At 31.3% G+C, this 13,590-nt stretch overlaps 1 protein-coding gene across 1 annotated transcript; it reads left to right on the plus strand.

Moving 5' to 3' along the window:
* The first annotated feature begins 7,225 nt into the window (after positions 1 to 7,225).
* On the plus strand, positions 7,226 to 12,834 carry LOC126726158 (GDSL esterase/lipase At1g28580-like). The gene is made up of 5 exons (XM_050431284.1): positions 7,226 to 7,509; positions 7,658 to 7,879; positions 11,102 to 11,250; positions 11,870 to 12,146; positions 12,468 to 12,834. The coding sequence occupies exons 1-5, from the start codon at positions 7,248 to 7,250 to the stop codon at positions 12,752 to 12,754; spliced, it is 1,197 nt and encodes a 398-aa protein (XP_050287241.1). The 5' UTR covers positions 7,226 to 7,247; the 3' UTR covers positions 12,755 to 12,834.
* The last annotated feature ends 756 nt before the right edge of the window (positions 12,835 to 13,590 follow it).

Genomic DNA, 13,590 nt, shown 5'->3' on the forward strand with positions numbered 1-13,590 from the left:
AACCCTTTTTAAATGCAAAGTTTAAAAATTGTGTTTTAAAAATTGCAATTGTTCCAAGTGGATATACTCTTTTTATGTCACATAAAAAAAAAAAAAAAAAAAAATATATATATATATATATATATATATATATTTACCCCTTTAGATTACACACTTAAATGATCGCAACATATATAGTTGATTAATTGTACCATTTTAAAAATTATTAACATAGTTTTCTTTAGGTAAAATTAAAATGTATTATCAAAGTTTCAAAAGATCGCATTATTTAAGAAGCAACAAAAAAACTAGTTCTCAAAACAGATCTACCCTATCAAATTTGGAAAAGCTAGCACTGCCAAACTGGCCCTAACAACTTGGAAGTTAACAACCTAGAAATTAACTAAAACAATTTGTAGGCTAATTTAGCTAAACTGAATGTTAATTAAAGATGAATTTAACTTGAATTTATATAGATTTGAAATCATTTAATTTTTGGTTTAGTAATTGTATCATAAGTGAACCAATGATTCGCTAAATCACTCGTACGATCAAACACTGGTCCGACACAATCATTTATCATAAGTTAAGATGTTTGGTTTTAGCATGAATCGGATTTAAAGCATCATTAACATCAATTTCAAACTTTGAAGCAAATTTGAATTTTACTTTCTGTCCAAAAGGATCAGTAGTAATTCCATCATGTTCAACAAGAAAAGGATATAAAGCATTTATAAATGGCAGACCACGAATCACTTTATCAGTCATGTTTTTAACAAGGACAGAAGGAATCTTGAAACAGAATTATCATGACAAACATGAGCATTATTCAACTCATATTTAATCTTCATTTGACTACCATTAATAGAAACCAATTTTTCAGTTGATTTTTCAAAATATTTTGAAGGAATCAATCCTTCTTGGATACAGTTCATATCCGCACCAGAATCAATCATAGCAATAACAATGAAATGATAATCACGAGAAACAACAATCTTAACTTTTGTAAACCATTTTGGAGCAAGCATTTTGTTAACAAGATTAAGTTGAGAATTATCAACAATACCTCTATCAGAAAGAAGAGCCTGTTGATTGGATTCATCTCCATCTTTGTGCACACATCTTGTTCATTATCAGATTTATTAAGATTTTTATCAATTTTTAACAACAACAATTCTTGTTTAAGATTATTATTATCACTTTTAATGCTTTTAAATTCATGTTTTAATTCATTTATCTCTTGTTTAACAACATTAATTTCATGTTGAAGATCATTAATAGCCAATTCTTTGGATCTTTTTATTAAATCTTTCCAAAGTTTCTTCAAAGCTTATAGTTGATTTTAGTTTTTTACTAGTTTCATCTTTTATCAAATTTTTCTTAAACTTATTCAAATATTCTTTTTGTAATTCAGGGTTTTCAATTTGATTTATTAATTTGATTATCAAACTTTCATTTTCTTCACTTCTAGTGAGAGCATTAACAAATTTAATAACATTACAATAGGAATCTCTACAACCAATTTTAACATTAGGTGAATCAGAGGAATCATTAGCAGATTGATAGCAAGAATCAGATGAAGAAAAAAAATCATCTTCCAAGGAATCAGATGAATTGTTTGATTCAAGGATTCTGAATAATTCTTCTTGCTCTTTATCATTAATATTTAACATGTTAAACTTATTTTTTAATTTACCGGGTTTTTGTTTACAGTCTTTACTGTAATATCCAGGTTTTCCACAGTTAAAACATTTATCTTTACCTGATCTCTGTTTATCATATTTTTTAGAAACATTTTTCTTTTTAGCATAGAAATCATTGGGTTTAACAAAATTGGTTTTGTATTTTTTTTTTTTTTTATCCCTGTAATTTTTATCATGTTTTTTACCCTTTTGCCTGGAAGGAGCAATAGGGACAAGCCATATTGTTCACAAAAATTACCCATTTTATATTTAGCTTTTCTTTTATTCTTTTATTGGTGTTTTAACAATTTTTCATCATTACACATATTAATACTAAGTTTTTTAGTAGTGCTTAAAATATCACCATAAGTTAAATTATCATAATCAATGGAATCATTTTTACCAATTAACTCTTATTTTACCTTATGAGCAAAGATAGGAGGCAGATCGTCAATAAATTTTTCTTTCCAATAAAGCTTATAGCAATCTTTCTGGAGCATCACTCTAAAAATGAAAACATCTTGGTACCATCTGTAATCAGACATAGTAAGACATCTCAAATTATTCAGATAATCAGAATTTCGAGATGAAATATTAGAAGGAGTACCAACAAAATGTTTGAGAATGGTATAGACCAAGGTATTGACACCATCAGGGATACCTCGACCAATACTTTCATCAAAAATAGGGATACCTTCATCATTCTTTTAACAACATGTTTAATAGACTCTCTAGAATCTTCTATGAGATATGAATCCCACCATCCACGAAGAGTACCAGAAAAACCAGTAGCAAGAAGGTCAACAATTTCAGGGTGATCAAGATTATGATTATTAATATAAGCAATTCCAACCATAGACATATGACCCATTTTATTAATGATTTCTTGTTCAGACAAATCATTAATATTCCATTCATAAATTTTATCAGTAGAAATAGAGAATTGTGTTTGAAAAGCTCTTTCTTCAAACTGTATATCAAGAGGAGTAGGTTATGAATACCAATTTTTTGTAAAAGACATGGGTTTGGAATTTCCAACAAATCTTTTAATTTCTGGTAAATTATCTTCAAAAACCTTTTTTGTAGAAACAGAAGAAACAATATCAGAATTTGTATTTGCATCAGAAACAATTTCTTTTTCATTTTTTGAAATAGTGCAAGTAGCAGGAGTACTTGTAGAAGTACCTTCAATTTTTACCTTTAAATTAGAAAGCATTTTCTCAACAATGCCAAGAGTTTTTGCCTAAGAAGTTTTCAACTTCAATTTTTTATCTTGACTGGGTAAATCAATCAAAGGTTTCTCAATTTTTGAAACAGGATTTTTTTTCAACAATTCTTTCTTCAATGCGGTCAAGCTGTTGACCAATAATATGCAAAGATTCATTAGTAAAATTGTTTTGTTCAATAAGACAAACAATGGGAGTTTGATCATCAGCAATTTTAAAAGGAAAGACCTTAACATCAGTCTTCTTAGTAGTTATCAAAATTGTCTCAAGAGGAGGATGACTAGACCTAACAATGGTTTTATCTTCTTTAACAAAATTTGATTTTTTTTTTTATCACATTTAGATGTTGTTTTGAAACTTCATCTTTTGAAACATAATGGTTTTCAAGAAAATCAAAAAACAAAATATGTTTTTTCAATTGATTCATCTTTTCTAACCATTTTCTTTTAAGACGGTCTTTTTTAGACTGAACAAAATTAGTTTGGAAGTATTTTCTTTTATTTCTATTTTTAGTAAGCATAAATTCATTGTACAGGGAAACCATATCAACTTCAAAACTTTCATCCAAAGCATTCAAAACTCTTAGTTGATTTTGGAAAATAGGATTTTCAATAGGAGGAAAATCAGAATCAGATGGACAAATAGATTTAGTGTCATCTTCTTCTTCATTAGCAATTTTGCTATATGGAGAGGAAGCTTTAGGTTTAGTGAAATAGTAAACAAAGCTAATTTGAGATTTATCACTTGAAACACCTTTTAGTTTTAAATCAGTGGGTTTTTCAAAATTGTTTTGCAAAAAATCATTGAGATCTTGATCTCTGTTTGAAATACTTTCAAATCCAGCAAAGGAATGTCTTCCTTCGTTGATCCTCAAAGGTTGATTGTTTTGAAAACTTATTTTAACAGTACCATCAAAATATTGTTGAATATGAGTGAGATCTAGCTCATCAAAAACTGGTTTAGCAAGAGGGGATTCTTGTTCCAACAACCATTCAATGGGAAGCTTTATGTCTTGCCATTGAATCATTTTTGGAACTTGAACTTTAGCATCAGGAGATGAACATTGAATTAACATGGTTTTACCAGAAAGTTCTCTATTGATCTTAGCACCAGGATTCAATTGAGTACCCAAAAGTCTATAATAAATACGATAAATTAAAGCAAAAGGTTTACTACCTTCTTCCATGTGATAACCAGATGAAGCAATATTCAAAGTTAAAGCTTTAACAATATTAAGATCATCCAAAGCAAGAGTAAGATCAGGATAACAGTTGAAATATACAGGACTATCATACAAAGAAGCAGTAATCATACCAAGAATGCTATCTTTAAAGTTCTTAAATCTAGCATCTCGTAAACACATGAGAACAGAAGTATTAATACCCTTTCGGGTGAGTGGTTTAATAGCAACCTAAACCATTCCAATATGCAAATAACTGAATTTTTTAGCAGCAATAAATTCACTAATATTTCTTTTAGAAAACAAGCAATATTTTTCATGAGTTTTTGAAATAGAGAATATTTGTTCAACAGTTCTAGCTTTTTAAGCAAAATGAAAAGCAGTTTCAACAAAACTAGTATTTATAAACAGTTTTAGTATCAACTTTAGGAATATTCCATTTCTGGAAATCAGGAAACTACTCATTATCTTCAACATTGTGATCTTCTTCATTTACAATATGAGGAGGACAAACCAATCCTAGAGCTGACAAAAGAGTTGGATCTCCACAACCTATCCATACTATCCTAGGTTTAACACTCAATTATCATGTTTTTCTTAACACCATTGCATTTCGTAACACATACCCTAGTCAACCCTATACCTCTCATGCCCTATACGTCCTCTCTTGGCTTAAATGGGCCTTACTGTTCGGTTCTGGGAATTCATTTTTCGACATGGGTGGCGCCAACGATGGTAAAAGAGGGAACACAAAAAAGGGGTATCAAAGTTTCGAGTAGACACAGATAAGAAATAAAGACACAACAACACTATATATATATAGGTGGACGGATGAGGTTGTGGAGGGTTAGAAATATCTCAACTTGTTATTCAAACCAGCCTCCTAGATTATTACTATATATACAATGTAATAATTGTTTTATTTATACTTTTAAATATAGAAAACATCTATTGTAAACACCCAATATGAGATTCAATACATCAGTGACAGAGACACTCTTGGACCATGGGGGGCAGTGGCCCCCATAATTTTATTTTTTTTTTATTTTAATTATTAGTATATATGTAGATATTAATTTTAGCAATTTTGTTATATAAAATTACACTTTGCCCCCTTTAACAATATCATTAATTCTTTTGAGAGTAATGCTATAGTAACAAACTTTTCTACAATATTTTTACAAACCATTGAGGTAGCAAATTCTTATTAGTTCGCATCTGGAACTACCACTTACATCACTTTTTTTACATAACAATAACCATTAACCACATCAGCAATTTATAAAAACGTTTGTAACTCTAACATTTTCATCATTTTAAATATTAAAAATTTATTTATAGATATAAAATTTAAAACAAAATATACAAACCCAGAAAATTAGCCTAGCAATAAAAATTACCAATTTAAAAAATAAATAAATAAATAAATAAGCCCAATCAACCAATTTTATTCAAAACAACTCGGCCCTTAAAAAAATTTTAAACCAGCGAATTTTGTCCTTACCCAGCAGTACACATCAAAGGCACTAAAAAAACAAAACCTCATGGCTAAAGAACAAATTCAAAGGCTAGAACTGCAGCATGTAGTCAATAACAAAGCCGCCCCTTCTAATTCCAAGTCTTGGCTCCTTCTCTACAATACATGCTTACATAATACCAAATTATCCAATCTATTCCATGTAAACCGAGCAATACTAAACAAGAGAATTTAATAATTTATGACAAAAAAAGAAAAAAAAAATGCATAACTATATATGAATTAAGCTATCATGTATTCGAGTTTCAGGCTTTTGGTGATTTTTTGATTTGATCAACTTTTCATCTGTTTTTAACCTCATCATTTATTTCCTTTTCTTTTTAAATATCATCGTGTTTAAGAAACAACACAACAATTATTTCCAAATTATCATATTTTGAAAAGCTAGCTAGCTGCCACTGGCCTTAAAAACTCGGAAGTTGGAAGTTAATTAAAACAATTTGCAGACTAATATGGATAAACCAAATGTTAACTAAAAATAATTTTTAACATGAATTTAGATTAAAGTGGTTTCACCTCTCAAAAGAAAAGTGACCTTGAGTCCCACATTGGTTTGCTAGGAACTAATACAAAGGTTTAAAGCTTCCGCTAGACTAACAAGACTTAGGCCATCTTGTTTTTTTTTTTTGAGAAACCAGACCCGAAGGTCAAGGAAATATATTGAAGAAGAAAAGAAAACAAATTACAACGCGTCACGCGCAACAAGAGGAGCTATATCCTCAGGAATGGAATCAGACCAAACCTGTAGCTCATCACCAGACATACACTGTCTAGCAAGAAAGTGGGCAACTGAGTTACCTGCTCGTTTTACATGAGAAAAAGTGCAAACACAAAAGTCAGCGGCAAGGAATAAAACATCACTAAGGACTTGGCCGTATTCAGGGTGCGATGAATCATCCCTCTGTTAGTATACCGTTAATGATATTAGACCTGTTAGTACACTAGATTTTCCATGTTCTAACTTAACTAAATTACCTCTCAAAAAAAAAAAAAAAAAAAAAGAGGATTAAAGTGGTTTTTTTTTTTTTTTTTAATTTTACTGAACCAACGGCTCGTCAAATCGTGTAGTACATTCAAACACTGACACAATCATATATCTAAATGTTACCACGTGACACAAATAAAATTAAAAAGTTCAAATGTTATTATTATAAAATAAAATTCGGTTGTTTTTTCTTCTACCTAGATTTCCAAATTTGGTGACTTTATTTTTGCATCTTATTTCTACACCTACCCTTCAAACCTGGTAGAGTTTCAAGTAACTGATTTTATCATATATCTAAATGTTACCACGTGACACAAATAAAATTAAAAAGTGATTCAGATGTTATTATTATAATTATAAAATAAAACTCGGTTGTTTTTTCTTCTACCTAGATTTCCAAATTTGGTGACTTTATTTTTGCATCTTATTTCTACACCTACCCTTCAAATCTTGGAGAGTTTCAAGTAACTGATTTTTTAACGTAAAATATAAGAGAATTGTATTTTGAATGATGTTCAGTCAAGAAATAATCAAATAAATGAAGAGATAGCTAAAAGTCAGAAGAGTCACAACAACTTATTCAAATCATGGAGACTATTAGCCAAGCGAAGCTTATTATAAAGTTGAGAGAGCGAGTAAATAAAAATTCACATCAACCATGGATCTTTCTTCCTCTCTTTTGTCACTGAAACTACCATTTATCAAACTGTTGCTCTCACTGTTAATAGTCACCATTAGAGGCGTGGCTGGAAGTTGCTACACATCTATCTATAGCTTCGGAGACTCATATGTCGATAGCGGAAATATGCAGTACCTGGATGCTGATGTTTTCGGCTGTTATGTGCCTCCCTTCGGGGAGAGCTACTTCCACCTCCCAACAGGCCGTTGCTCTAATGGTCGTCTAATAGTAGACCTCACTGGTACGCATACATGCATATATGCATGCTTGCACTACTCTTCAAGCTTCATATATTCAACTCCCAACTATGTTAAGCTTCTTCTTTTCATCTCTCTATTCTCTTTTGTTAATTTGTGGGTTTTCTTTGTTTTCTCTTCTATTGGGCGCAGCTGAGTTGTTTGGAATGCCATTGCCACAACCATATCTTAAGACTTGGAATGAAAGTGTTGCAAATGTTCAAGAGGGTATAAATTTTGCAGTTTCGGGAGCAACAGTATTGGATGCATCTTTTTTCGAGGACATAGGATCGGTTGTACTTACAAACGTCACTCTAAAATATCAATTAAATTGGTTCAAGGACTTTCTGGCCTCTCTTTGCAACACATCTTCAAGTAAGTTAGCCATATAATTTTGGTCGTCATTTTCTTCTTTTTCTGTTCTCCTAACAACCCTTTCTTTTACTGGAAATGAATGGTAAAATTTATGTTAATTTGGCAAAATTTAACTTACTTATTCGGTGCTGATGAATCCTCTAATCTGCAATTGTAAGTAGCAATGGTGGAGTCATGAATTTAGGGGGGCACAAGATTAAAAAATTAATCTTAATTAATTTTAATAACAAATATATATTTTATATCATTAAAATAATGAAAATAATATTCATTGTCAAGAACGGTCAAATCAAAATATCAATATAAATACAAACACTTTGAAGATATAATTTGATTCTTCAAAAGATATTAAAAATAAATTAATGTAAAAATATTAAGAATATAAAAATATAGCTGTGAAGTTTTACATGTGACTAAATGACTTGAATGCTTTAAAAAAATTATGTAAAATTTAATTTTTTATCTTTGTCTTGTGAGGGTTTGTTTAGATACTACTTATTATTGAAAATTAAAAACTGAAAACTAAAAAAACACTGTAATAAAATAATTTTTAAATGTGTGAATAGTACTGTAAGACCTAAATTTATATTAAAATTTGTATTTGAATGAATTTTGTGGGTCTGTGAACAATACCTTGAGATCCATATTTTTTTAACAAAATGTACAAATGCCGACATACTCTTTGTTTCACCGCAACCCAAACACTTACTAAGTAGTTAAAATATGGTTTATAGCAAAAACTCAGTTTGAAATGGGGTATTTTTCAAAAAATCTAGTGTTAAAATTTTCTTAATATAGTTTATTAATAATTGTCATAATAACACTCATTAACATGGCTATTTATTTATTTATTTTTCAGAATTCTATGCTTTAAATTTGCTTAAAAGTCGGTAGGCTTTAAGAGTCCTAGTCTAGTAGTAGAAAAGTAGGTAACAGTAAAGGTAGTTTCATAATTATTCGGTGGGAACCAAATTTCAATATAAAATTTGCTATAGGCCTTTTAAAAAATAAAAGTAACTGTAAAGGTAGTTTCATTATTATTAGGTGGGAACCAAATTTTAATATAAAATTTGCTATAGGCCTTTTTAAAAATAAAAGTTGTCGTGGGAATTGTGGTGTACTTGTTACTAGATACATATTGCGCCTGATCCAATTAGTATGAATGGTTGAGATTTAAAGTTTAAAAAAAAAAAAATTTAAATCTTAACCATTAAATATTAAAAATGAGTAAAAAAAAATTATAGATAAAAAAGTAAAAAAGAGTTGTGAAAGAGTTGGGTTAAGTATAGGGTGCAATTACATTTACCAACAGGTGGAGAAAGTTGTTTGTCAATGTACCGGAGTCTAATAAGACTTTTTAGTACAATTTTGTAATATAACTAACGACTTTTTGGAATTTCAGGTGTCAAATAAGACTTTTTAGCACAATTTAGTAACATAATAAAGAACATCCGCATGGGTAGTAAAAAATCTAGCAATATAATTCTATAAAAAAATTACTTTATTTATTCTAGTCAATAACCTTAACCACAGCCTAAGGCAAGGAAAAGAAAAAACAAACCACCACCCAACACAGCCACAACCTCCAGAAGCACAGCAGCCACAACCACAGCTACCAAACCACCACCAAACCACCATTTCAATCACAACCCACAGTCAAACTCACAAACAAACAAAAAAACCAAACCACCACCACCACAACTACCAAACCCATAGAAGAAAAAAAAAAAAAAATCAATCAAACACCAAACCACCAAACCCATAGCCACCAAAAGACCACCACAACCACAACCACAACCACCATCACCACCCCCACAGCCACCAAACCCACAAAAAGACCCAAATACAAATTCGTAAACACACACACCCAAATGCAAAATCAACCTAGCCAGCCACTGACCCCAGTCACTGATCCAGGAACAACCCACACCACCACTAAACCCATCGATTCAAACCACCCAATCACACAAATCCGACCCACACCGGCCCACCACCACGAACCCACACCGACGATCTCAACGAACCTAGGTGACACCACGAAACACCACGAAGAAAAGAAAGGCTTGGTTCAGTTGAGAGGGATAGGGGTGGCGCTAGAGAGAGAGAGGTTGAAAAGAATTGAGAGAAGCCGCAGAGAGAAAGAGAGAAAAATATAAATAAAAAAGAGAGAGACCGAATATAATAAATATATATATATATATATTTTACATTTGACCTATGGTGCATAGGCAAAAGTAACTGTGCATTATGAGCCAAATTATTTGGTTCTTTTTTCTTAAGAATGAAATTATTTGGTTTTGGCTCTACTAATGTGACCTTATTCTTATACTTGATGGTTAATAGTTATATAACTTTTTAGTACTATCAATATTAATGCTCTAAAGACTTTTTGGAAGTTCAGGGGTCAAATAAGACATTTTGGTACAATTTATTAATATAAGCTGAGGACTTTTTGAAAGCAAAAACTTTATACATATTAGCGGCATGATTTTTCCCCCTTTGGTTAAACATGAATTTTGTTATTGTGCATATCAAAAAAAAAAAAAAAAAAAAATTGTTATTGTAAAACACAGTTGCTTAGAGCCTGTTTGGCCAACCAAATTTGATAACTCAATTCTCAGTTTCCATAACTCATAACTCAAAAATGGTGGGACCCAAGCAAAAAGGTTGTTTGGCCAAACGATAACTCTATTTCCATAACTCTGTTTCCATCACTCAATTCTCTGATTTTTGAGTTATGAGTTATGGAAACTGAAAACAAACAAAGGCTGTTTTCAGTTTCCATAACTCATAACTCAATGGCATTTTCGTAAATAAACACACATGAAGGGACCCACAGCCGCAACTTTTGACCACCTTTTGACCTTTTTTTTTTTTTTTTTTTTTCACTTGTTCGGTCTTCAATTATGATTTTTTTTTTTCACTGGTTCGGTCTTCAGTTCGTTTTTTTTTTTTTTTTAAGCTTCGGTGAGTTTGGGTACAAAAAAAAAAAAAAAAAAAAGCTACACCGGCTGACAGGTATGGGCCCACAAATAGTGTGAAAAATATTAAGTAATGGAAATTGGGTGATGATGCCAAACGGGTGTGAAAAATTGAGTGATGAGTGATAAGTGATGAAAATTGAGTGATGAAAAAACCTTGGCCAAACAAGCTCTTAGATACCCATTTTCTTCCTTAAAAAAATAAGTAAATTTTCTCTAATAATGTAATGGTGATTTACAGAATGCAATGAAATCATTGGAAGCTCTATATTTCTTGTCGGAGAGATGGGAGGCGATGACTATAATTATATGCTCTTTTCTGGAATAAGCCTTGAAGATATGCCAGCATACGTGGCACTGGTGGTAAAAGCAATGGCTACAGCCATTAACGTAAGAGCTAATGCTTACTTATATTGTAGAGACATATTTCTTTTCTTTATAACATTTTTTCTTAATATAGCATTTAGTTTATTACTTATAATAATTTTTAGTTTTGTACCTAGAACTAGAAGTGATATTTCGCCTGCTACAAGAACCAAGAGGTATGCCTCTCGCTGAGAATCTTCTTGGCAGTATTGTCGTGAAGCCTAGCTATCAACCTAAGGTGCTGATGAGTAAAGTCAAAAGGACCTTAGATAGGTAAAGGGCGGACTAGTTGTTCGTTAGGGCGAGTCTCAGCGAGACAGACTTATATGAAACCTTAGGCTTTGGCAGAATGTTCACTATTCCTTTCTTTCTGCGTTGGCCAATCATGGGATTAGCCTTGAGTTTATGCTATCGGCTATTACTTCAATGGAAAGAAATGTCTAAAAAAGGAGTTTTAAGAATTTTGCTTCAATGAAAAGAAATGTCTAAAATTTATATATTTACTATTAGGGATTTGTACTTTTCATGTTTTAAATATCGAGTCTCTTGAACTAAACATGTTCCTCAAATACTATCTCCCAAATGAACTATTTAAAAAACAATTTATGTTTGTATATATATGATTTAAACTATTGCCTTGCAGGAGTTGATTGACTTAGGGGCAGTGACTCTTTTAGTTCCTGGAATCTTGCCAATTGGTTGCACTCCATCCTACCTAACAAAATATGCAACTGAAGATACTGATGAATATGACCCTGAAACTGGCTGTCTTACAAAGTATAACAAGCTTGCTGAGTACCATAATGAACAACTGCAGAAAGAACTACAAAGTATTCAAGCACTAAATCCTCGAACCAATATCATATATGCGGATTATTACAATGCTGCAATGGGTTTCTTTCGTTCTCCAGCCCAATATGGTAACTCAATCTTCTTAATAATTTTCGTTGTTTCCCACATTATTGCCAAAATTGATTGAATATTATTATATATGTTAGTAGAACGCTTGCTTGAGAAAAATGAACAATAGGATGGCAAGAAAGTTAATTAATGGGAAATTCAATTGCCCGTTTTCTTTCTTTCTTCTTCTAACTTCTTTAAGTACAAGTCTCAAGAAGATTTAAATCCAATTTCTTTTTGTAGAAACCCTTTGATCACTTATATTCAAAAGCGTTAGAACCCTTTGAAGAGACAATATTTATTATACCAAAAGCTTTGGTGCTAATTAATGTCTATTTCAGGGTTTACTCGTGAAGGAACACTCAAATCATGCTGCGGAGGGGGAGGCCCATACAATTATAACGCATCACTGGGATGCGGCCAGCCATCGACAATTCTTTGTGATGACCCTTCACAGTATGTTAGTTGGGATGGCGTTCACTTAACAGAAGCAGCATATGCATGGATTACCGTTGGTTTACTAGAAGGGCCATACACCACTCCTCGACTTAGTACCTTGTGCATTTCAGAAAATGCCACAAAAATTCAAATGACCACACATGTAAATAAATCATTTTCGGAGCACTAGGCATTTTAACATTCTATGAGTTTTAGCATTAGGCATTTTTGTTTTTCACTTTTTGTGGAATAAAACTTTTCTTTGGATTATTTGCAACATGTCAAGTAAAGTAACATTTTCTTTTTGTCAGTGTTAATTAAAATTACTTGGTTTTGTGAGCTGTTTCAATTTTACGTATAATAACATTGGTGGAATCTAGTATCCCTCCACTGTGTGTGTACATATATATACGGACAAAACTAAGTACAATACTTTATGCACTTTTTTTTAGATTCTCCTCTTAAAATTTAACCATATTGTTACTTAATTAAAAAATACATTTTCTTTCTATAAAAAAAAATTTACATGTCAAAATCTTAAAAGAAGAAACTAAGGAACATCTTAAATACTGTACCTAAATCTTATCTTATATATATATATATAAAAGAAGATATTTTCCAATTTAGACAAGGCAATAGTTATTCTGCAAAAAAAAAAAGGGTGGGGGGAGGGGGGTTTGGGAATGAAAGAGACCTCGCTAAATCTAGGAAGTGAAGAGTTGAAAAAGTTTTGCCTTTTACATTTTGAATATCATGTACATATCTTAAATCTAAGGAAAATGTATTTTGTCAAGGGATTAACCAATTACAATAAAATATAATCCTAACATCTGCAATATTGAGGCTAATTTCGACGCCAAGCATGAGCATTCAGTTATTTTCTCACTCTCCCAAGCCTAGCCAATCTTAAAAAAAAAAAAAAAAATGACTTTGTTGCAAAAAATCTGTCCTCACCCATTTAGACTAGTAGATGGGAGAAAAAAGATGATTTTTATTGCCAAAAAACTCCATTTCAGATCTCTATTA

This window comes from Quercus robur, chromosome 5, assembly GCF_932294415.1.
Source record: "Quercus robur chromosome 5, dhQueRobu3.1, whole genome shotgun sequence".
NCBI classification, from domain to species: Eukaryota; Viridiplantae; Streptophyta; class Magnoliopsida; order Fagales; family Fagaceae; genus Quercus; species Quercus robur.